A 26593-nucleotide genomic window follows, 5' to 3' on the forward strand; every position below is an offset into this window, starting at 1 on the left:
TGGTGAAGATCGGTTCAGATATAGCTATAGCTCCAATGTATATTGTTCATCCGATTTGTTGTTTTAGGCCTCCGCGGCCGTAATATGCACTCTGTAACAACAACAGCTCAGAAATATTTGCACAAATTTTATCGAGATCGGTTCAGATTTGGATATAGCTCCCATATATATCCGATTTCATATAAATAGGGCTTCGTATCACCTTGTCCCACAGCAGAAAATTTTGCATCATGAAAAATACATTTTCAACACACACACAAATCAAAAATTTTCGAATAAGTACTCTAACACTAAAAATCTTTCAGAGGACTTCAGTGTTGTAAAGGCGTTAGATCTTTCTTCAAAATGACCATTATATCTTCCATAAACATTATGTTCTGATAATTTTCTAAAAATACTGTCTTTTGCGCTAATTTTTCCGCTTATAAAACTCTCTGCTCAAGTTCTCATTTCTCGCATTGAAACAAATGTTGCCCTTTTGTTGTGGCTTCATAATAAAAGCCACAGCAAAACAACTTCACTTTGCCGCTAACCAAATAAGCCATATGACATTTAGCCGCGCCACTCCAACCACTGCTGAGCGCTTTTGGCAAAAATAGCAGAGTTGTAACGATGTGTGTACCCTCTCTGTGAGAGCCAACAAAGACATATAGGTGTACGTCACATGGCTGTTGTTGTGTATCTCAATGTGTGTGTGTGTTTGTTTGTCCGTTTAGGCACCAACCACTTGTGAAGAGAAAAATTCGAAATATTCTTAAAGTGACACGTCAACGGAAACTTACTTGGACAGTTGCTTTGGGAAAGCCGGAAATTGTAATGTAGCCACGTTCTTTTCTCGACAGATTTCCGCCATATGTGGATATGTAGGCGAATCCTAAACGAAACTGTAAATAAATAAAACAAAACAACAAATAAATAAATGAATGAATAAAAAAATGTTTTGCGGTATAATGGTTAACAAAAACAAAGTAATAATAACAACAACAACTCTAAACTAGATAACTACCATTTGGGAATAAATTGGTAAAATTCAGAGGAATGATAGGTTTTAAGGCAGATCAAATTTTTTGGGGAAATAAATAAAACTAAATTATAAATAAGAAATAATATATTTATATTTTATATTTTTATACCCTCCACCATAGTATCTCGAAGTATACATTTCAGACCCCACAAAGAGTACATATTCTAAAAAAAAAATTCATAAAATTCGATGTCGATTTAGAGATGTCCGTCCGTCTATCTGTCTGTGGAAATCACTCTAGCTTCCGAACGAATTGAAGTAGATTGATAAAATTTTACTCAAATGTATGTTATGTCTGCAGGACTTTTGGTATTGAAAATGGGCCATGTAGGTCCACGGTTTGGTTTATCCCCCATATAACGATACCTCCGGATATTCGGTATTTTGATGATATTAGCGACATTATTCACCGGAATTCTTTTAAATTCGGTATTTGATGTTCGTAATGGATGCCACAGCCTAAGACAGAAAGTTGTCTGTGCAGGTGCACGTCTTGGTATAGTCCCCCTACAACGGTACCTCCCAATATTCGGTAACTTGATGACCTTAGCTTCATTATTCACCGGAGTAGTTTCAATTACGTATTTAGAGTTCGTAATGGAAACTACAGTCTGTGACAGAAAATTGTTTATGCAGGTCCACGTCTTCATATAGGCCCCATATATCAGTACCTCCCTATATTCGGTATTTTGATGATTGTACCGACATTATTTACCGAAATTGTTTCAAATTTGGTATTTGAAGTTCGTTATGGATACTACAGCCTACGACAGAAAATTGCCTGTGCAGGTCCAGGTCTTCGTATAGCTCACCTACAACGGTACCTCCCAATATTCGGTAACTTGATAACTTTAGCGTCATTATTCACCGGAGTAGTTTCAAATTACGTATTTAGAGTTCGTAATGGAAACTACAGTCTGTGACAGAAAATTGTCTATGCAGGTCCAGGTCTTCGCATATATCAGTACCTCCCTATATTCGGTATTTTGACGATTTTAGGGACATCATTCACCGTTTATTTCAAGTTTCGAATTTGAATATGGTAATGGCTTATAACAAACAATGCCTGTGTAGGTCCACGTCGTATAGACCCAAATATAACGGTTCGACCGATGGTCGAACTCCGCTCGTATTAATCGACCGTGGCATCGGAATAAATGACGAATATTATCGCGAAAATATTCTGGAGGGTGTATTAAGCCTTGGGAACACAAATATTTTGGCTGCAGACCTTGGACATTCCAAAAGGAGTACCCTCAGCACCATCGCACTCAGCACGCGCCACCTAAGAACGGTTATAAAATGAAGTTCATCGCTTCATTTCCAGCGCACAATGGCCACCAAAATCTCCGAATACCAATGTGTTGCACTATTGTGTATGGGGTATTTTGAAAAGCAAGTTTGGCACTAAAAGATACCAAAGTGTCGATCACCTCAACCAAGCGCTTCGCCGGGTATGGGCCAAAATACCGCTGAGCAACATTCGGCCAGTGCGTGACGGTTTCATAGACCATTTGAAGATTATAATTCGTGCCAAAGGTGACCAATTCGAACAAATCTAAACTTATTCTAAAATTTGATGGTATTTCCGACATTTTTTGCTTTCATTCAATAAAATTAAAAAAAAATAAGTAAAAAATTATGGCGTTTAACTTTGTTGCAGTTTTTTTTATCTCACCCTGTTCATCATCTTCATACCAGATTTTGTGCTAGTGGAAATATTGGGTGTTTGAAATTTGAAGAGAATCGAATGTTCAGAACTTTGAACCATATGTGGGGAAGTACCAAAAGAAATGCTCCGATATCTACCATATTTAAAACAGATCTTGTGTTGATAGGAATATCGAGATATGCCAAGTCTGAATATAATCGGATGTTTTATGTGCTTCATGGATATTCAAAATATGTGCCCTTTCTGGGGAGAAGTAGACCCATATATCCCTTCTTCACAGCAAGTCTTGTGTTAGTAGAAATAATTGGAAGTGGGAAATATGAAGAGAATTAGATGCTTATGTCGGATTTTATAATCGTTTTGGTTTTTAAAAATGTTGGACCCTTTGTGGGGAAGGTATCAGAACGAGTGGTTCGATCCCGACCATCTTTATTGCAGATCTTGTGTCAATAGACTTATTGAGATGTGCCAAGTCTGAATGGAATTGGAAGTTAATTATTTGTTTTATAGCCATCATGGAAATTCAAAATTTAGACCGTTTGTGGGGAAGGTACCCGAAGGAGTGGACCTACATATTGTATCTTCACACCAGACCTTGGGTTAATGGAAATATTGTGATGTGAGTAATTTCAAGACAATCGTACGCTTACATCACATTTTATAAAAGTTATAATTACTCAAAATGTTAACTCCTTGTGGGGGAGGTACTTTATGCATTGCACCGATATTATCCATTTTCACACCTGACCTAGCACTGAAATTTTCAGCTTTTAGGGGAGAGTTACCAGAAGGAGTGGACCGATATTGAAGGCCTATCAGGCTTTAGAGTACCTACAATTTGGGAACTATATCCAACTCTGAATCATTTTTCAACAAATTTGACAAGGGGGCTTTTGTACCTCTAACACCAAATAACATTGCTGTATAGTGAATGATATGACTTCTATAAGAATTATATGAAAAAATATTTATTGGACCAATAGATACCGGACTAAGTACAGGGTGAAATGAAAAAATTGCAACAAAGTCAAACACCATAATTTTTCAGTTTTTTTTTTTTATTTATTGAATGAAAGCAAAAAAATGTCGGAAATAACATCAACTTTTAGAATAAGATTAGATTTGTTCGAATTTATCACCTTCGGCACGAATTATGGCATTCAAAACGCCAATAAAACTGTCACACGCTGCCCGAATGTTGTTCTATTGTATTTTGGCACGTTCCCGCCGAAGCGCTTGCTTGAGTTATAGTTTAGTGCCAACCTTGCTTTCCAAAATACTCCATATACAATAGTCCAACAGATTGGTATCCGGAGATTTTGGTGGCTATTGTGCGCTGGAAATGAAGCGAGGAACCTCATTTTATAACCTTTCATGGTTGGCGTGAGGTGAGTGCGATGGTGCTGAGTCCTGTTGGAATGTCCAAGGTCTGCGGCCAAAGGCTTTAATACACCCTCCAAAATATTTTAGTCACAATGTTCAGCATTTATTCTGATGCCACGGTCGACAAATACGATCGGAGAGCGGCCATCGGCTGTTATGGCGGCCCACACAATAACCATGGTCGGCGCTTGAGTTCTGGTGGCTAACCGAATGTGCACATTTTCAGCTGACCTCTTTGGCAAGTAAACACAATCTGCTGGACAACGAATGTTTTCTCATCGGAGAAAACCAAATACGGCAGTTCACCACTTTCGGCCAAGTGAAGCAACTCCTTAGCTCTTTTGAGTTAATTTTCTTTCTGTTGTTGTGTAATTTCTAGTAGTTTTTGGAATTTCAATAGCTTTACCCCGAGCTCATTTTTTAATATGTGCCGAATGGAATATTGCGATATGTTCAGCTCACGAGCCATTTTTTTGGCCACTGCGACGCGGGTTTCGATCAAGTCACTTCTTTTACTTTTCGAATCACTTCTGCTGATGTTGCTGTTTTCTTCCGACCACTTCCTTGACTCGGGTTACGCTACCAGGTAACGAGCGATGGTACGAGACCTAACTGTAACGAGCGATCGTGGGACATCTAAAAGAATTAATCACATTTAAATGCTGGAGTGCTCGAACGATAGCCGCTTGTATTTTTCCAGCCAAATATAAAGAAATCACACTATCACGCTTGAATTCCATCGCGAATAACATTTTTTCTGGAAAATTCTCACCTAAATGATTTTGTACGCTTGTAAACAATATAATAAACTGTCATTGGAATAATTTTAATAGCTGTCGAACGAGTGGCTTAGAAATTACAGCGGTCTGAAGTTGGTTGCAGTTTTTTCCTCTCATATCAAAGATATATAAAAATCTGAACCGATCTCGAAAAAACTGACAGAATTATTTTTAAGCTGTATCTGATATCTGGTACCAAATATTGGTCTTGTGAAGTGCACATTACGTATGTGAGGATGTTACACACCAAATCGGATAAGACATATATATGTGAGCAATAGCAATATATAGCTATATATAACCGATTCTTTACAAATTTGTAGTTGCTTCTAGACTGAATTCGATCGGATGTTCCAAAATTTAGGTCATTTGTACTGATATTGGTCATATGGTGCACAATTAACCCGAAATCCATTGAAGATATATATGGGAGCTATATCCAGATTTTAACCAATTCTCACCAGTAGGGATCGACCTTGAATCAAACAAATAATGTTTGGCAATTTTCATCTCAATCGGATTATAAATGTGACCTGCATTTTGTTTACAAAAATGCATGGACAGACGGACTGACATGCATAAATCGATTCAGAAAGTTATTCTATGAAAATCCTCAAAAGTAACTATGGGTCTATCTCATAGACAAAAACATAATACCCTTTTCACTATGTTGTGTAGGGTATAAAAACTCCATTACGTCAAATCCCCATCACCCTAAAAAAAAAAAAACTAAAAAAACTCATGCTTAGCATAAAGAAAATCGTAGGAAATTTTGCATTGTTAACAACTTCAAGAGAACAACCGGCGGAAAAATGTGGAAAATAATCAAAAAAACGCAAAACAAAAAAAAAAGAGAAAAACAAAGAGAAAAACATTTTAATTTATTGTTTAAAAAGCATTTTTTCATTGTTTCTTGCCTTTTTTTGACTCGGACGTTGTGTGCTTCCCCCAGACTTATGTAAGTTTGGGACAAGCTCCACTCACACTCATACATACATGTGTAACTGGGTATTATGCATTAAAAACGCCATTTTCCTCATACATTTATAAACACAATGACCACCATTTCGACCATTGTTATAAGCCAAACAACAAACACCCAAAAAAGGAAGACGAAAAAAAACACAAAAACAAAACAGGAACGAAAACAAACTCCTTCTCATATAGAGGAGAGACCAGCAACTAACAACATGTATAACTTTGTTGCCAATGTTTTTCTGTTGTTGCTTCCCATTTTTTGGTGGTGAGAGAAGGAAGGGGTAGATTCTACAATTTTTGTTTTTCCATCTTTCTTTTTTTTTTGTTGCAACCCTTTCCGGACGACTACAACAATGCAAAACCACTACCATAACTTTATGTGCTGCACATTTTTGGTCAAAGCTGAACGATTTTCAGAGCATAGCATGGCACCGTGCAACACACAACAGGAAAAAAATCAACAACAACAACAAAAAAAGAAAAAATATTATAATTACCAGACTTCCGAGTAACACCAACAGGGCACCGTAACCAACGACTTTACCATCCAAAACGGCAAAATTAATTTCTTTGCCAATGAGCGCAAATGAAACGGGCTTTAAAAATTTCCACAGCAAATCAAGACGTTTGGATACACTAGACTGCAAAGAAAGAATGAAAAAACAAAAAAACGAAATTAAACAAAGCAAAAAATTTACAGGGTTAAAAAGTTAAAATCATATATAGTCTAGTTTTTCACGGGTTAATTTATGGGTAACAATGACTTTAGCAATGGCCAAGTGAAAAGGGCTTTAAGGAATATTTGAAATGTTAAAGATTAACAAGTAAAAAAGCTGCATGTTCGACCGGGCCGAACTTTGAATTCGCTCCACCATTTGGAACGAATTTCGCAATTCTCAAAAACAATAAAATCCATTTAAATCTTAGAAATACCGGATGTAGCCGTTATATTAGGGTCAATACGACGATATGGACCTGCATAGGTAATTTTTTTCATAAGCCATTACAATATTCAAATGCAAAACTTAGAAAAAACTAGTAAGCAAAGACTATAGTCGTGCGGAAGATTTCGCTTTTGAAATTATGTCATAGATCACTGCCCAGATATTACACATTTTGACCAAGGACATTTGCCCAATATTTACGCACTCCGTCGTGCTGTTAGTTGTTGTGGTCAATTTTACAGCAAAATATAATTCAATGGACATTTAAAATGCTAGACTTCTTCCTTGTCCTTAACTCTCTTCTCATGCAAAATGCCGTGTCGATTGGTTTAAATTTCAATTCATTTGAACCCCTAATTATTTTGCAATCATCACCAAAAGCAATGATTTGCTTGTCTACAATATTTGGTCAGAAGTTCGCCTTTGTATTTCGGATATCGCCTGTAGGTAATGTTGGTATTTTTTCACACAAAAGTGGTGATCCATTCTACCCGCTGTCCTAAAATCTAACTTCATGCGAGATTTCGTGTCCTTTGGTTTCTATTTGTGACCTTCAGGAACATTTGTAGTTGTTGGTCCATTTCAACCTCTAAATATATTGTGGACATCTATGAAAACAATAGTCCTAGCCCTTCTGAGCCTAACCCTACCCTTATGAAAATTTTCGTGATGATAGGCCGATAATTGCAATCTGTATATAATAACCCCAACCTGTGTTTTAAGGTGGAAGAATATTTCAAAATTGAAAAAATCGCATGCGATAAAAAATTAAAAAAAAAAAAAAATTAACAAAATACTTTTATACTTTTATGTCAAGAGGGCATTCTGAATTGACAAAATTTGTCAAAAGCGGTTCAGCATTCTAGCTCATATCTCCTACCTTTGTACATATACATCGCATATATTTCGCTACATATGTCCGATATATTTACTATCGGCATCTAAGCAACGGTCAGAATTGACCTATTCGTCCATTTGTGATTAATGGAAAATTTGACTTTTATTTAATACAAATGTTATGGTCTGTTTTTTCCACTAAATATTACCCGATGACCATCAAAATTGGAAGGCTTCTGCTTAGCTCTAAGCTCTAGCCCCATGCAATCTTCCGCGTCGATTGGTCTATAACTTCGATCTGTAGAGCAAATGCAAAATCAAGAATTTTTTCAGTTTTTGGTGCATTTCAACCTCTAAATATTATACGATCATCTCCAAAAGCAATAGGGTTCTATTCTGGCCCAAACCCCACCCTCATTTTAATTTGCGACCATGTACAGACGGACGGACGGACATACATAGTTAGATCGACTCAGCTCGGCGAACTAGGAAGATCCATATATACTTTCCTATGTGGGAAACCAATATTTCCAGGTGACACATAATTTTTGACCCAATCAAACTTATAATACCCCCAACACAAATTGTTGTAGGGTATAAAAATCGGCGAATAATGTAGCTACAGTCATCAAAATACTGATTATCGGGAGGTACCGTAATATGGGGGCTATACGAAGGCGTTGACCTGCACAGACAGTTTTCTGTCTTAGGCTGTAGTATTTATTTCGAACTTCAAATACCAAGTTTGAAACAATTCCGGTGAATAATGTCGCTAATATCATCAAAATACCGAATATAGGGAGGCACCGTTATATGGGGGCTATACGAAGACGTGGACTTGCACAAACAATTTTTTTTCTTAAGGTACGGTCACACTGGGCAAATATTTGATCGAAACTTGTTTTCCCATATTTGACTGAACAAATGTGAAATTCATACAGAGTTGATTCGATGTTCACATTACAGTCAAATATTTGAGAGATTTTGTTTGTTCAAGCAGTCACCAAACAGCGTCAAACAGTGCTATGGGAAAACATGTTTGACACATGTTCACATTCGTAAAATATATTTTCCCATTAAATTGTTTGATCAAACTGTGAGAAAACATAAGTTTATTTGGCTGAGAGAAATAGACAGAGAGAGTGAAAGAGATACATAAAGAAAATGTAGTTTCGGGTATAATTTATTTGGAGAAGGGAAGCAAAAGACCAGCTGTTGTGAAATAAATTCCTTGTCAGAACAATTTTTTTTTTTTGCATTTTTGTTTGTATCATGGTAGAAGAATACAGGTAGTCACATCGACATAGCTGCTGGGACAATGAACTGTCAAAACAATTTTGGAATTGAAAATAATGAATGAAATATTATTGAAATTTGTAAAAATTGTTGAAAAATATATATCATTGCAACCTCCACTTTTTCGCCGTATAGGAAAACATAGAAAAATCTTCTTATTTTTGTCAAAACATTTCAAAATGTTTGACATATCAATGTTTGAAGCGTTGATGCATCTACCTATATCCTATTCCTGAACGTGCAAGAATCTACTAGTTTGTCAATTTTCTTCGATATGATAAAGGGAAAATCGGTAATCGTAGTAAAAACTTTTACATCTTGCAGTTCTGGAACAGACCATATATTAAATTTTTACTAAACATTCAAATTCAGTTAATTCAAAAATATCAAATAAAGAAAACCACCTATTGTATTCGTTTGCTTTTCTATTCATTAAACATCATGTTACAAATGCTCCTGTTCTTAAAGCAAAATGCTGCCCAATGTTTTAAACTGATATTTTTCCCTGTTTGACCTTACAAAACATTTGCACCGTCAAATAAATGTTTGACCAAAAAAGAGGAAAATAATTGATCATAGGTGTTCACATTATGGACGCACTGGTCAAATTTTTGTTTTCTGGCAAATAATTTTGTTTTCCAAAAATCAGCTGTTTTTGTATTTACCGTCAAATAATATTTGGTGGTCAGATTGTGACAAAGAAATATTTGACATTTTTCGTCAAATATTTGCTCAATGTGACCTTACCTTTAGGATTTAATTTTCATTGCGAACTTCAAATACCTAATTTGACACACTTCCGGTGAATAATGTCGCTAAAATCATCAAAATACCGAATATCGGGAGGTACCTTTATATGGGGGCTATATGATAACGTGGACCTACATGGCCCAACAGCAAGGAAAAGTCAAAAGTTGGGCGGGGCCGACTATGTGATACTCTACATCACTATGCATGTTTCGTAAAGCTCCCGTAACAAAAGCATTTATTTGAAGTAGATCATACCACCTATCAACATTTGGCTTTAGAGGAGATATAGTTTGGTTTCAGAGGGAACTAATGCAGGGGAGACAAATCTAAATCTGAATCGATTTTCACTAAATTTGACGGAAACATTTAAACCTTTTATACCAATTAACATTCCTACAGAGTGCATGATATCACTTCGAGAAGGATTATATTAAAAAAATTTGGCAAAGGTATTTTCGAGGTCTAAACTTCCAAATATCATTATTGTCGAATGAATATTATGAATGTGAGGGACTTTAAATCCCAAATCGGATGAAATATATGTATGGGAGCTATAGCTATATTTGAGCCCAATATAAAGCCCAACCGGGAGCTAGAGCTATATCTGAACCGATTTACACCAAATTTAAAGTACTGGATTCTAGGATGAATTCTGTTCATTCATTCAGTCCATTTGGGCTGATATAAGCCATTTGGTGCACAATAAACCTTATATCGGATAAGGATATATAGGGAAACTATATTCTAATCTGAACCGATCTCGATAAAATTTGACAGAGGTATTTTCGAGCAGTATCTGATGTCCGTTACCAAATATCATTCTTGTGAAGTATATATTATGCATTGGAGGGACTTAAAGCCCCAAAGCCTGAACCGAAATTTGATGTACTTGCTTCTAGACTGAATTCGGTGGGATGTACCAAAATTCAAGTCATTAGGACTTATATTGGCCATTTGGTGCACAATTAACCCGAAAACGATTGAAGATATATGGGAGCTATATCTAAATCTGATCTGATTTCCACTAATTTCAATAGGGTTCGTTCTTGGCCCAAACAAATATTTTTTGCAAAATTTCATCTCAATCGGATATTAAATGCAACCTGCATTTTGTTCACAAGAATACATGGATGGACTCGACTCTGAAAGTGATTTTATGATTATTCTCAAAAGTAACTATGAGCCCATCTCGCTTCCTTCTCCCTGTTACAAACTAATGCACAAAGACATTACACCCTTACCCCTATGTGGTGTAGGGTATAATGATCAAAGTAAGTTGATATATTTTCATCCCAAAAGTTTCAAGAATCTGGCTTGTAATTTAAGCAATGAAAATATCCATTCAACCTGACGCAGAGTGGAGTATGGCATGAGGAAACCTAATAATAACCTAAAAAAAAATCCAAGTATTCCCATATCCAAATGTACTAAAAAAATACCTTCCCACACATTTGAATAGTTTTTTTTTTGCATTTCCATCCATTCTGATGGTGTTGCGTTCATTCTATTTTTAAATTTCGAAGCTGGTTTGTTGTTTTTCGTTTTTGTTGCTTCAGCTGTCTCTTATTTCACTTCCTCACTCATCTCATCTTGTTATCTTAAGAGCCGTATACCGTACTTGACTTTAGACATTTTGTTTTTATACCCTACACCGTAAAGGTGGTCAGCGTATTAAGTCTTTGTGCATTGTGCAATTTGGCAAAAGGAAACGAGATAGACCCATAGTTCCTTTTGATGATTTGCATAGAATCACTTTCTGAGTCGATTTATGCATGTCCGTCCATCTGTCCGTCCGTTCGTTTGCCCATATATTTTGGTGAACAAAGTACAGTTCGCATTTATTGCCCTATCCACGTGAAATTTTGCCCAACTCATTTGTTTGGCCCAAGGACGAACTCTATTGAAATTGGAAATAATCGGTCAACATTTAGATATAGCTCCCATATATATCTTCGTACGATTTGCCTTTTATTGGACACCAAACGTGTAATATTAGCCCGAGTAGTATGAAATTTTGCACATACAGCCAAATTAGGCCTGAAAATAAGTATGCCAAATTTGATCGATATCGGTTCAGATGTAGATATAGCTCCAATATATATATATTTTCCATCCGATTTGTTATTTTTGTCCTCCGCAGCCGTAACAACCATATTTGGTGAAATATAACAAATACAGCTCAGAAATGCCTTTGCTAAATTTTATCGAGATCGTTTCAGATTTGGATATAGCTCCCATATATAACTTCGTCCGATTTAATTGTTATTGTGCACCAAACGTGTAATATCAGCCAGAATAGTATGAAATTTTGCACATACAACCAGATTAGGCTTGAACATGAGTATGCCACATTTGATCGAAATCGATTCAGATATAGCTATAGATCCCATATATATTTTTCATCCGATTTGTTATTTTTGTCCTCCGCAGCCGTAATATGCACTCTGTAACAACAATATTTGGGGAAATATATCAAATGCTGCTCGGAAATAGCTTTGCTAAATTTTATCGAGATCGGTTCAGATTTGGATATAGCTCTCATATATAACTTCGTCCGATTTGGCTTTGATTGTGCACCAAACGTCTAATATTTGCCCAAATGGAATGAAATTTGGCACATACAACCAGATTAGGCTTGAATATGAGTATGCCAAATTTTATCGAAATCGATTCAGATATAGCTATAGCTCCCATATATATTTTTCATACGATTTGTTGTTTTTGTCCTCCGCAGCCGTAATATGCAGTCTGTAACAACAATATTTGGGGAAATATATCAAATACAGCTCAGAAATACATTTGCTAAATTTTATCGATATCGGTTCAGATTTGGATATAACTCCCATGTATAACTTCGTCCGATTTACCTTTGATTGTGCACCAAACGTCTAATATTTGCCCAAATGGAATGAAATTTGGCACATACAACCAGATTAGGCTTGAATATGAGTATGCCAAATTTTATCGAAATCGATTCAGATATAGCTATAGCTCCCATATATATTTTTCATCCGATTTGTTGTTTTTGTCCTCCGCAGCCGTAATATGCAGTCTGTAACAACAATATTTGGGGAAATATATCAAATACAGCTCAGAAATACATTTGCTAAATTCAGATTCAGATATAGCTATAGCTCCCATATATATTTTTCATCCGATTTGTTGTTTTTGTCCTCCGCAGCCGTAATATGCAGTCTGTAACAACAATATTTGGGGAAATATATCAAATACAGCTCAGAAATACATTTGCTAAATTTTATCGATATCGGTTCAGATTTGGATATGACTCCCATGTATAACTTCGTCCGATTTACCTTTGATTGTGCACCAAACGTCTAATATTTGCCCAAATGGAATGAAATTTGGCACATACAACCAGATTAGGCTTGAATATGAGTATGCCAAATTTTATCGAAATCGATTCAGATATAGCTATAGCTCCCATATATATTATTTATCTGATTTGTTGTTTTTGTCCTCCGCAGCCATAATATGCAGTCTGTAACAACAATATTTGGGGAAATATATCAAATACAGCTCAGAAATACATTTGCTAAATTTTATCGAAATCGGTTTAGATTTGGATATAGCTCCCATATATTACTTCGTCCGATTTACCTTTTATTGTGCACCAAACGTCTAATATTTGTCCAAATGGGATGAAATTTGGCACTTATGACCGAATTGAGTCTAGAAGCTAGTATGTCAAATTTGGTGAAGATCGGTTTAGATATAGCTATAGCTTCCATATATACTGTTCATCCGATTTATTATATTTGTTACCTACAGCCGTAATATGCACTCCGTAACAACGATATTCAGGGAAATATATCAAATACAGCTCAGAAATATCTTTGCTAAATTCTATAGAGATCGGTTCCGATTTGGATATAGCTCCCATATATATATTTATCGGATTTCAAATTAATTGTGCACCAAATGGGCAATCCGAAGTCCGAATTTAAAAGATACAAATGCTTTGGCATATTTAGTCCTTTGAACCATAGCTTGTATAATTGAATTCTCCCATAACAACTTTTAATTCTTATGCGGAGCTCTACTAAATTAGCAAAGTGGTGTAGGGTATCATAAAGTCGGCCGCCCGTCTTTAAGACTTTCTTTACTGGTTTTTTTCTTTTTCTGTTGATGTTATTGTTTTTGTTGTTCTTGTTACTTAGTTTTCCTATTTGGTTGTTTGTTTGTTTCTTTCATCAACATTTCCTACTTAATGGCCCTGACTGCATTCCAATACTTAACAGAAAAAAAAAGAAAATGTTCTGAAGTGAGGAAAAAAAGAAGAACCCAAGAAAGGCGATAGTTGTGAACAGTAGATAACACTAAAAGACAAAAAAAAGAACAACACAACGCAACGAAAGACAGAACTGCTGAATGAAATCAAATGTCATAAGCTGTCTTTGCAATTAAATTTGTCAACAAGATTGACTTTCTGATAAGATTTTCTCCTACGGTTTACTTTTAGTGTGAAATGCTTTCGTTCTTCACAGAATACAATGACAGGCTGGCTTGCACAGAGAGCACAATTTACACATTCACTAAGCCGTGCTGAAGTGCAAGTTGAGAAAAAAATTGGAAAAATCTTTGTGTACCCTAACCCCACTGCCCTTTTTCTGGGGGGTAGGGTTGTTATGCAAAGTCAAGCTGAAACCACTTTGTATGCACTTACGTTGTCCTAAAGTGATAATAAAAGACACACCCTTGGTAATGGTGAGGGAGTGCGAGGAGGGGTGTTAGTGATATCATAAAAAATTGTCAGAAAGATAGAAAAAACACTCGTCTTTGTCGACGGACCATCCATTAGAAAAGTCCTCACAGGAATATTTATGCTCAAATAATTGGTTAGACAAGTGTAAAGACATAATTTTACATGACACGTTTATCAAAAGTAAGAATTATGATTTTTAGGACTTTGATATTATACACAAATGTTTTTTGTTATTTTTTCAAGAATGCAATAAAGTATTTTTTTTTTGTTCGGAATATCTTGAAGAAAAAATTCAAAAATATTGAATAATTCAAAATGCAATGAAAATTGTGGCTGGGCAAAAACAAATGACAGAAAAATAATTTGTAAGCCTTGCCTGGTAATAATTTAAGGGAGAAATCAATTTTAAAATTGTTTTCTAAGAAATTTGATATATTGTGAGGGAAAGCTAAGTCGATGAAGTTCCAGCGTCTGCTGAAGACTTCACAACAGAAATGCTCAAACGCAAAATGCTGAAGTAAAAAAAAAAATACAATAAAAGCTCTAGATTTCAGCGACTCTCAACCCATTTCGTTCCGAGATTTAATTTTTATTTTTGTTTTTGAAAAACAATATTTTTTTAGAGTAATTTGGGCCCACTGATGTAAAAAATTGCCTCAGAAAAAATTTCCGATTTTCCCAGACAAAAAACAAGGGAACTGATGAGGATTGGTGGCTCTTTCCGAAACCTAGGTATTCACTGCCTTACCTCCTGTTAAACATTACCATCATTCTCCACTAATAAACAAACTTTGTTTTTATAAAAACAACAAAAATGTTATTAAACCTGGCCATTTTGCAACCAAAAAATACTATTGTATCCCAAACAAACAAGCGAACACTGTTTTGGCTTATTTTTGCTTTTTCAATATTAATTTATATTAAATATGGGTTTCAGGGGGATTTTTCTTAATTAAAAAAAATTTGTTTAAATTTTTACCCTTTTCATATACAAATATATATTTTTTTTTTTTTTTGAAAATGGGTGTTTTTACCGTTTGAAATACAAAACAGAGCTGAAGGTCTCAAAGTAAAAAAAAAAAAAATTTCGCAAATTCTTGATAACTTCACAGTTTTGTATCCGAAATTATAACAATGTTTTAAGCAATCCACCATTTTTAGTAAGGTTGTACTTCAAAAAATTTTTTTAGGAAGAATATGCACAAATGTATCTGAAAACAAGTAAGCAAAGGCTACAGTCGAGCGGGGCCGACCGTTGAATACCCTACAACACTATAATAAACGATACAGTTTATATAGACGAGATACTCGAAAGAATTCCACAAGATATTGTGACAAATAATAAAAGAAAACCATCAGGTTTCGTTCTCTAATTTTCGAATAATAGCAACTTAAGCTAATTTGCTCATTTCCAATTTATTGGAAGATGTCGCTGGAATGGACATTTTCGTATTTTGTCTACAAATGTTGGCAAACTATTTCACACATTGAATATTTTTGGGTGGCCATCCAAAACTGCTTGGCTTTTGCAATGTCCGGTAACCCCCACTCAAATATGCGTGAGGACCGGGCGATAATTACGACCTGCTGACAATTTTGCAGTTTTTGGTCCATTTCAACCCCTAAATATATGGCGATCATCTCCAAAAAGAGTAGGCTTCTTTTCTGACCCTCATCTTATCCCCATGCAAAATTTCGTAAGGATCGGGCCATAAATGCGATCTGTATATAATATCCTGATATCCTTACTACTTAGTTTTGTTAGCTGTAGAAATATTACCAAATGTTTAATTCAAAATGAAAATATGCCAAAAATATGACAAAATTGAAAAAATATGAGAAAATTTTACAAAATCAATGTTTTCCTCTTTAGAGAGATATTTTTATGCGATTTTTTAGACGTTTTTTCTTTCCTGCCAAGAGGCCATTCTGAATTAATGAGAACTGTCGAAATCAGTTCAGCCGTTCTCGACATATAAGAGATCTTTCAAGCATATCTTCTTTGATAGACATATATATCGCACATATTTTGCTATATATCCGATTTGATGGATGTTAACATCAATGTAAAGATCAGAAGTAACCTTGTCATGGCTTTGTGATTTCGCCGGGATTTAAAATATTCGCGTTTTAATGAAAAATTTTGAATTTTTTCAACACAAAAGATATGGTCTATTTTACCCGCTAAATATTATCTGATGACCACCCAAATTGGTAGGCTTCTTCCCCGCCCTAAACTCTAGCCACATGCGAAGTTCCGCGTCGATTGGTCTATAATTGCGACCTGTAAAGCTACTGCAAAATCCGACATTTTTTCAGTTTTTGGTCCATTTCGACCCCTAAAAATTATGCGATCATCTCCAAAAGAAATAGGGTTCTATTCCGACCCTAGCCCCACCTCCATTCTAAATTTTGTGGAGATCGGGCCATAATTGCGACCTGTAGAGTGATTACAAATTAACATGGACAGACGGACAGACGGACAGACGGACAGACGGACGGACGGACATACATAGCTAGATCGACTCAACTCGGCGAGCTAGGAAGATCCATATATACTTTCCTATGTGGGAAATCAATATTTCGAGGTGTTACATAATTTTTGGCCCAATCAAACTTATAATACCCCCAACACATAGTGTTGTAGGGTATAATTAAAAAAAATGTCTAGTAAGATCTCGTAAAACAAGTTAACAGGTATCAGTGGGTTTTGCCGACAGAGATGATCCTATCTCTACCATCTATATAACAGATCTTGTAATGATAGAAATATTGAGATGCAGCAAATCAGAATGGAATCAGATGTTAATTTCGCGTTTTATTTTAATTTCGCGTTCATGGATATTCAAAATTTTGACCCTTTGTGGTGGAGGTACCAGAAAAAGTGGACCGATATATTCCATCTTCCCACCATACCTTGGGTTAATAAAAATATTGTAATGTGTATAATTTGAAGAGGGCCAGAAGCTTAATTCGGATTTTATGATCGTTTTTGTTATTCGAAACTTTCTGAACTCTACCATTTTTATAACAGATCTTGTGTTGATGAAAATATTCAGATGTACCAAGTCTGAATGGATCGGATGTTAACTTCGTGTATGATAAACTTCATGAATATTCATAATTGTGACCCTTTGTGGGGGAGGTGCCAGAAGGAGTTAATAAAAACAAAAGGCAATCGGACTCTTACTTCACATTTTATAAGATTTGTAATTATTAAAAATTTTGACCCTTTTTTTGGGGGAGGGTATTGGATGGAGTGGACCGATATTGTCCAATTTCGCACCTGTCACCTGGCAAATATTAGAATTTAGAGCCTTCGTAGTGGAGGCACCAGAAGGAGTGGACCGATATTGCCCATCTCCGAACTCGATTTAAGTTTGATAATGTCCTGAAACGGACATATTCCCCCCTAACATTTCCATCCATTTTGAATGGATACTTTTGGCCCCTAATGGGATTTGATTTTAGTACTACCAGACTACTGCCATTAAATGCCATGTTAGATTTATACAGGGCGAGATGAAAAAACTGCAACCAATTTCAGACTGCTGTCATTTCTAAGCCAGTCGCCCGACAGCTGTTAAAAGTATTCCAATGACAGCTCATTTTATTGTTTACAAACGTACTTTGGTGAGAATTTTCAGGAAAAGTTATTCGTGATGGAATACAAGCGTGATGTTATTTCTTTATATTTGGCTTGAAAACCACCACTTAGAGCATTTAAATGTGAATAAATTTTTTGAGTCTCGTACCATCGCTCGTTACCGTGATACTGGTAGCGGAGCCCGAGGTCAAGAAAACAGCAACATCAGCAGAAATGGTTCGAAAAGTAAAGAAGCGACTTGATCGCAACCCGCGTCGTAGTGGACGAAAAATGGCTCGTGAGCTGAACATATCGCAATATTCTATTCGGCAAATATTAAAACATGAGCTCGGATTAAAGCCATTAAAATTCCAAAAAGTTACACCGCAACGAAAGAAAATAGACTCAACAGAGGTAAAGAGTTGCTTCGCTTGGCCGAAAGTGGTGAACTGCCGAATTTGGTTTTCTCCGATGAGAAAACATTCGTTGTCCAGCAGTTTGTAAACAAACAAAATGATCGTGTTTACTTGCCTAAGAGGCCAGTTGCAAATGTGCACCTTTGGTTGGCCACCAGAACTCAAGCGCCGGCCATGGTGATGGTGTGGGCCGCCATAACAGCCGATGGTCGCTCTCCGCTCGTATTAATCGACCATCATAATAAATGCCGAATATTATCGCGAAAATATTTTGGAGGGTGAAGCCTTGGGCACTCAAACATTTTGGCCGCAGACCTTCGACAATTCAACAGGACTCAGCATCATCGCACTCAGCACGCGCCACCCAAGAATGGTTACAAAATGAGGTTCCTCGCTTGATTTCCAGCGCACAATTGCCACAATAATCTCCGGATACCAATCCGTTGGACTGTTGTATCTGAGGTATTTTGGAAAGCAAGGTAATTCAAAAATACCAAAGCGTCTATCACCTCAAGCAAGCGCTTCGCCGGGAATGAGCCAAAATATCGCAGAGCAACATTCGGGCAGCGTGTGACGATTTCAATTGGTCGTTTGAAGGCCAAAATTCGTGCCAAAGGTGACCAATTCGAACAAATCTAAACTTATTCTAAAATTTGATGTTATTTCCGACATTTTTTTATAATTTAAAAAAAATTTAATAATTATGGCGTTTGACTTTGTTGCAGTTTTTTATCTTACCCTGTATTTATATATCATAGGTGATTGACCTACAAATGCATTTCGATATAATTCCGATGGGAATTATATTTTTTCTTTTATCTTTTTCATGTAAAATATTCAAAAAATGTTAAAAAGTAACCCAGCGTACATCCATGTCTGAAATAGAGAGGGGCACCCAATTAGCCTAATCCAACAGACATTAGATCTTTCATTTTGATTCCCACACATTTCCATCAATTTTGATTGCATACTTTTGGGCCCAAATGTGATTTAAATTTAGTATTGCAATCGTTTGCCTCTTAGTATGTTTTTATTTTTAATTTCCAGCACAACTTTCAATTTTTAATATAAATTTAATTTACTAAAATTTCTAATTCTCCAAAAAAAATATATATTCGTAAAGTCAATTAAAAGTTAATTTTTCAATATTGTTTGCTTCCGCAACAACAATTTCGTTGTTGTTTTACATTTTATCATGAAATATGTTTTTAACTTTTAAACTATAACGTTTAGTTGTTGTTAGCTGGCTGGCTAGCTAAGCTCAATAGGATGGGATGGATGCAAGGCTTAGCAACAAAATGCATTCAACTTTCAATGCATTGAGCAGGGCCAATACCTTCCTTACACACACACGCCAACACACACTCTCTCTCTCAAAACAAATTTAATTTCACCAATAAAATTTGCAAACCCCTAATCCGTTCACTTTCTGCCTGGAGGCATTTAATTTGTTAATGTTTATTGAATTTGCTTGGGTTTTGGCCAGCTCCAAAAAAGGCAAGCAGCCTCGTCAATGTGTGCTGAAGATGAAACTAGTTTTGTGGTTAGCTGGACCAGTTTTGTTTGGCAACAAAGCGGTGGGGAAATTAAATGTAAGTTTTAAATTGTTTTTTTTTTTTTTTAAATTTTGGCCAAAACAAAACGATGTACATCAAAGTCTACTTAAAGTTCGTTTGGATTTGATTATAAAAATTGGGTCAAATTTTAAATTTAATATAAGGACGATAATGAGGCGATACACAAGGCAATTGCCCAGAACAACTGTGACTGGTAAAACTTTCAAAAAAAAAAAAAGAACGAATTTTTACAAAACAAAAACAAAAAAAAAGAATTTTGTGATTTCCAAAAGAAGTTAATAAAGTTATTTAACTTTTTATACTTTTTATACCCTCCACCATGGTGTACGTTAAGTTTATCATTCCGTTTGTAACACCTCGAAATATATATTTTGGACCCCACTTGATCAGCGATGACAGTCCGACTGTCTGCCCGTCTGTGGAAATCACTATAGCTTCCGAACGAATTGAAGTGGATTGATAAAATTGTATTAAAATGTGTAAAAACAGGACGTTTGGTTTTTAAATGGGCTATATAGGTCCACGTTTACTAATAGGCCCCATATACCTACACCTCCCTATATTGAGTATTTTGAAGATATTAGCGACATTTTTCACTGGAATATTTTTTTTAAATTTGGTATTTGAAGTTCGTAATGGATACTACCGCCTAAGACAAAAAATTGTCTGTGCAGGTCTACGTCTTCGTATAGCCCCCCATATAACGGCACCTCGCGATATTCAGTATTTTTATGATTTACGGGAATCGTTTCAAATTTCGTAACGATAGTGGGTAATAGGTTCTATGACAGAAAATTGCGTACGCAAGTCCAAGACAGTGTATAACCCCCATATATCGGTACCCTCCTACATTCGGTATTTTGATGATTTTAGCGATATTATTCACCGGAATTGTTTCAAATTCGGTATTAAGAGTTTGTAACAGATACTACAGCCTATGACAGAAAATTGTCTGTGCAGGTCCACGTTTTCGTATAGCCCCATATAACGGTACCTCCAGATATTCGGTATTTTGATGATTTTAGCGACATTATTTACGGGAATCGTTTCAAATTCGGTATTAAGAGTTTGTAATAGATACTACAGCCTAGGACTGAAAATTGTCTGTGCAGGTACACGTTTTCGTATAGGCCCCATATATCAGTACCTCCCTATATTCGGTATTTTGATGATTTTAGCGACATTATTAACCGGAACTGTTTCACATTTGGTATTTGAAGTTCGTAATGGATACTACAGCCTGTGACAGAAAATTGTCTGTGCAGGTTCACGTCTTCGTATAGGTCTCATATATCAGTACCTCCCTATATTCGGTATTTTGATGATTTTAGCGACATTAATAACCGGAATTGTTTTAAATTTGGTATTTGAAGTTCGTAATGGAAACTCCATCCTATGACAGAAAATTGTCTGTGCAGGTCCACGTTTTCGTATAGCCCCCATATACCGGTACCTCCCGATATTCGGTATTTTAATGATTTTAGCGACATTATTAACCGGAATTTTAGTAAACTTGGCACTTGAAGTTCGCACTGGAAACTACAGCTTATGACAGAAAATTGTTAGTGCAGGTCCACGTCTTCGTATAGCCCCCATATAACGGTACCTCCTGATATTCGGTATTTTGATGATTTTAGCGACATTATTAACCGGAATTGTTTCAAATTTGGTATTTGAAGTTCGTAATGGAAACTACATCCATGACAGAAAATTGTCTGTGGAGGTCCACGTTTTCGTATAGCACCCATATAACGGTACCTCCCGATATTTGGTATTTTGATGATTTTAGCGACATTATTAACCGGAATTTTAGCAAATTTGGCACTGGAAGTTCGTAATGGATACTACAGCCTAAGACTGAAAATTGTCTGTGCAGGTCCACGTTTTCGTATAACCCCCATATAACGGAACCCACGATATTCGGCATTTTGATGATTATAACGACTTTATTAACCGGAATTGGTTCAAATTTGGTATTTGAAGTTCGTCATAGATACTACAGCCTATGACAGAAAATTGTCTGTGCAGGTCCACGTTTTCGTATAGCCCCCATATAACGTTACCTCCCGATATTCGGTATTTTGATGATTTTAAGGACATTATAAACCGGAATTGTTTCAAATTTGGTATGTTAAGTTCGTAATGGAAACTACAGCCTAAGACTGAAAATTGTCTGTGCAGGTCCACGTTTTCGTATAGCCCCCATATAACCGTACCTCCCAATATTCGATATTTTAATGAGTTTAGCGATATAGTAATGGCTGATGACAAACAATGCCTATGTAGGTCCACGTCATATAGACCCCAATATAAAGGCAATATTCGGTATTTTTAAAATTTAACAGAATTTTTTAAGGATTTTATTTTTTGAAAATTTCCAAATTCGTTCAAAATGGTGGATGGTATTTAAAGTACGGCCCGGCCGAACTTACTGCTTTTTAACTTTTTAAAGATTTTAGCAAAATTTTTAAGGATTTTTTTTTTGAAAATTTCCAAATTCGTTCCAAATGGTGGAGGGTATTTAAAGTTCGGCCCGGCCGAACTTACTGCTTTTTAACTTGTTTACATTTTTTTTTTTTTGTAAAATTTATAAATTCTTTTCAAATGATGCAGGCTATTCAATGTCGGCCCGGCCGAACTTACTATTTGTTTTCTTTCAAATGGCTTTAATCCTTTTTTTCTTTAAACACACCAAACATATTCTGCCACAACATTTATATTCCTTGCCACCATTAACATTTTCAAACATTTCCAATTTCATTTTACATCACTTTAAACGACTGCGATAATAACTAGCAAAAAATATTGCAAAAAAGGCGCACACACATATGTTATTACCAATTGTAGACCGTAACGAAAGTATGAAAGAGTTAATAAAACGAACGACGACAGATTTTATTTTTTATTTTCTTCATAAACTTACATTTTCATATGTTTGCCGTTGTTGTGGCGTCATTTTGGCTTGTTGACGCTTCCATCCAATTCCGGCTACGAAGGCAACTGTTACACAGCCCAAGGCGCCTGCTGATGGATACTTGATAGCTTTACTGCCCATTACAGCGATGGTGCCACCCAAGACGGTCAAGACAAAACGTAGGCCATTTACATAGGTCTGTGAAAGAGAAATGAAGAAAGAGAGAGAGAGAAAAACAAATCAGAAAAACGGAAAGACAACATTAAAAAACATGGTTGTTGAAAGCAAGCGGCATATTCACATAAATTATTTAAGATAAAATGTAACGCTGAGAGGAATGTAGGATAAATTGTGTATGGGTGTATATATATGGTTTGCATATTATGCTTAAAGTAATTAAACTGTATTCGTAGTATGAATACATAAACCTATTTTTACCATAAATAATCCTATAATAACATTAAAATGTGTATATAATTGTTTTAAGGTCTTATAAAAAAAGAGACCCTCTTCACACTTATGAAAATCAAAGTATTCGCAGTGGTTGGAAACAAATATAACCGTGGTTAAGATCGACTCATCCACCAAGGGTAATAAAATGTCTCAAAATTCCTAAATATTGGGGCTTGACTCTGCTGAAAAATTTGATAGCAATTCAAAATATAACAACACTTAAGTATGGAAGTAGTGCTAACAACAGATGCTAACGTTTATCGGAATATTACATATAACAATACGAGGATTATTTCAATCTAAAAAATATTAATCCTCAAGAGAGTCAACAAGAGTGTCTTTTGTCTTTTATACCTTCAGCCATATGGCTACAGAGGGTATATATCATTTAATACGGTCGTGCCTAGTCGAAATAACGGTTTTAGACCCTAGGTCTCTTTGGACCAAATCCGTTCCAGAACATTTGGAGTCGATCTTCCGATGTCCGTCCGTCCGTCCGTCTGTCTGGCTGGCTGATGCGCACAATAACTCTCGAAGGAAGTATCCGATCTGATCCAAACGTGGTACATCGTAATATTTTTGTCAAACTTAGATCGAGTTCGGAGATGGGCAATATCGGTTCACTCCTTCTGGTACCTCCCACACAAAATGTCAAAATTTTCAAAGAAACGAATTTATTGCACAGAAAGAGAAAGGATAATCCGATTTTGCTCGAACTTTTAAAATAATAATATTTTCATCAGTGCTAGGTCAGGTGCAAAAATGGACAATATCGGTCCACTCCATCAAGTACCTCCCCCACAAAGGGTCAAAATTTTGAATAATTACAACTCTTATAAAATGTGATGTAAGAGTCCGACAGTCTTTAAATTTCACACATCCCAATAATTTTATTAGGCCAAGGTCTGGCTCGGTTCAGTCCTTCGGGTACCTCCCCCACAAAAGGTCGAAATTAAAAAAAAATATTTTATGCACATAAAGAGAAGCAATAAATCGATTTTGCTCGAATTTTGCAAATCCCAATATTTGCGTCAGTGCTAGGTCGTGTGCTAAAATGGACAGTATCGGTCCACTCCATCAAGTACCTCCCCTAAAAGGGTCAACATTTTGACATTTTTAACTCTTATAAAATGTGATGTAAGGATCTGAACGTCTTCAAATTTTCCACATTCCAATATTTTTATAAACCCAAGATCTGGTGTTGACATGGGATGTATAGGTCCACTCCTTCTGGTACCTCCCCTACAAAGTGTCGAATTTTTGAATACCTACGAAGCTCATAAAACGCCAAATTAACATCCGATTCCATTTAGTCTTGGCACATCTCAATAGTTTCAATAGTTTCTTCTGGTACATTCCCCATACATAGGTTTCAAGATTTTGAAAAACCAAACACTCAAATAAAGCGAAATAAGCATCCAACTCTCTTCAAATCTCACACATACAAATATTTTTGCCAACACAAGATCTGTTGTGAAGTTGATATATATCTGGGAACCCCTTCCGGTACCTCACCCACAAAGGGTCACAATTTTCAATAATTTTATCTGTCATAACTTTCGAAACAATTTAGCAATTCTTTACTACTTGGTATGCTCAAATATTTCTCTCAATAAGAAGCCTGATATGAATATGAAATTTATCGGAATTTATGATTTCGCATAAAATTGCAAATAAATAACCTTTTTAGTAATTTTGCCCAATATTTCGCTCAATATTTTTTATTTGTATCAGATAAAGTATAAAAATGGAATATTTCGGTAGACTCTATCTGGTACATCACGCACATTTTAACATTTTCTAAAAATTATTACAGATCTCATATAAAGTGAAGGAGTGAGTCGATATAATCTATACCAGGAACGTCGGAATATTTATATCATATTTTTGGGTCCGATACGAAGTGGACAATATTGGCCCATTCCTTCGGAACCTGCGCCATACAGGGTCAAACGTTTGAAGAATTGTAACACTAGTCAAATATATTTCGATTATTTAATCGAACATAGGCTAAGGGTATATATCTGTCAGCAATACCGACTTTTAAATCGCATCGAAATTCAAAATATTCTACAAAATTATTTGTCATTAACTTCTATCAGAAGTCTAAATCTTCAAAACAGTACGCAAAAAATACATTTTCCATGACCCCAATCGAATATGGAAGTTGAGGTAAAAACAGAAGACACATATATCTGCGTTTCGAAAGCTGATATTGCCAATTACCTAAAATAAGGTCACAAGTTTCACCCACTTTTCACATCTTTTAAAGAGGGTAAGATGAAAAAACTGCAACCAATTTCAGACTACTGTCATTTCTAAGCCACTCGTCCGACAGCTGTTAAAATTATTCCAGTAACAGCTCATTGAATTTTTAACAAGAGTACAACATCATTTTGGTGAGAATTTTCCAGAAAAAAAGTTATTTCTGATGGAATTCAAGCGTGATAGTGTGATCTCTTTATATTTGGCTGGAAAACCACAAGTGGCTATGGCTAAGAGCACCCATGTGAATAAATCTTTTGTGTCTCATAACATCGCTCGTTACCTTGATACTGGTAGTGTAGCCCGCCGTCAAAGAAGTGGACGGAAGAAAACAGCAACATCAGCAGAAATGGTGCGAAAAATAAAGAAGCGACTTGATGGTAAACCGCGTCACAGTGACCGAAAAATGGCTCATGAGCTGAACATATTGTAATATTCCATTCGGAAAATATTGAAAAATGAGCTCGGGGCAAAGCCATTGAAATTCCAAAAATTTCAAGCGCCGGCCATGGTGATGGCATAGGCCGCCATAACAGCCGATGGTCGCTCTCCGCTCGTATTAATCGACCGTGGTATCAGAATAAATGCCGAATATTATCACGAAAATATTTTGGAGGGTGTATTAAAGCATTGGGCAACCAAACATTTTGGCCGCACACCTTGGACTTTCCAACTGGACTCATTACCATAGCACTCAGCATGCGCCACCCAAGAATGGTTACAAAATGAGGTTCCTCGCTTCATTTCCAGCGCGCAATGGAAATGCCAGCATCTTACCCTGTATAGGGGAGTTATTGTAATATCTAAACCGATTTTCTCCATATTTAATGTACTTGCTTCTAGACTGAATTCGGTCGGATGTGCTAAAATTCAGGTCATTAGGACTGATATTGGCCATTTGGTGCACAATTAATCGGAGCTATATTTAAATTTAGTCATTGTTTTCCATCTCCATATCAAAGGTAAGCATGAGGAATTTTTCAAAGTACTATTACG

General features: G+C 35.9%; 1 protein-coding gene across 4 annotated transcripts in view; it reads right to left on the reverse strand.

Moving 5' to 3' along the window:
• Positions 1-26593, reverse strand: part of LOC101896766 (sodium/hydrogen exchanger 9B2) — a 195312-nt gene that overhangs the window by 17438 nt on the left and 151281 nt on the right. For all 4 annotated transcript variants that reach the window (XM_059132123.1, XM_011294820.3, XM_011294819.3 and 1 more), the window contains 3 exons: positions 22889-23077; positions 6334-6477; positions 783-884 (listed from right to left, as the gene is read on the reverse strand). In XM_059132123.1, coding sequence (XP_058988106.1) covers positions 783-884; positions 6334-6477; positions 22889-23077 — 435 coding nt within the window. The remainder of the gene's footprint in view (positions 1-782; positions 885-6333; positions 6478-22888; positions 23078-26593) is intronic.

Source organism: Musca domestica, unplaced genomic scaffold (assembly GCF_030504385.1).
Source record: "Musca domestica strain aabys unplaced genomic scaffold, Musca_domestica.polishedcontigs.V.1.1 1, whole genome shotgun sequence".
Taxonomy (NCBI): Eukaryota; Metazoa; Arthropoda; class Insecta; order Diptera; family Muscidae; genus Musca; species Musca domestica.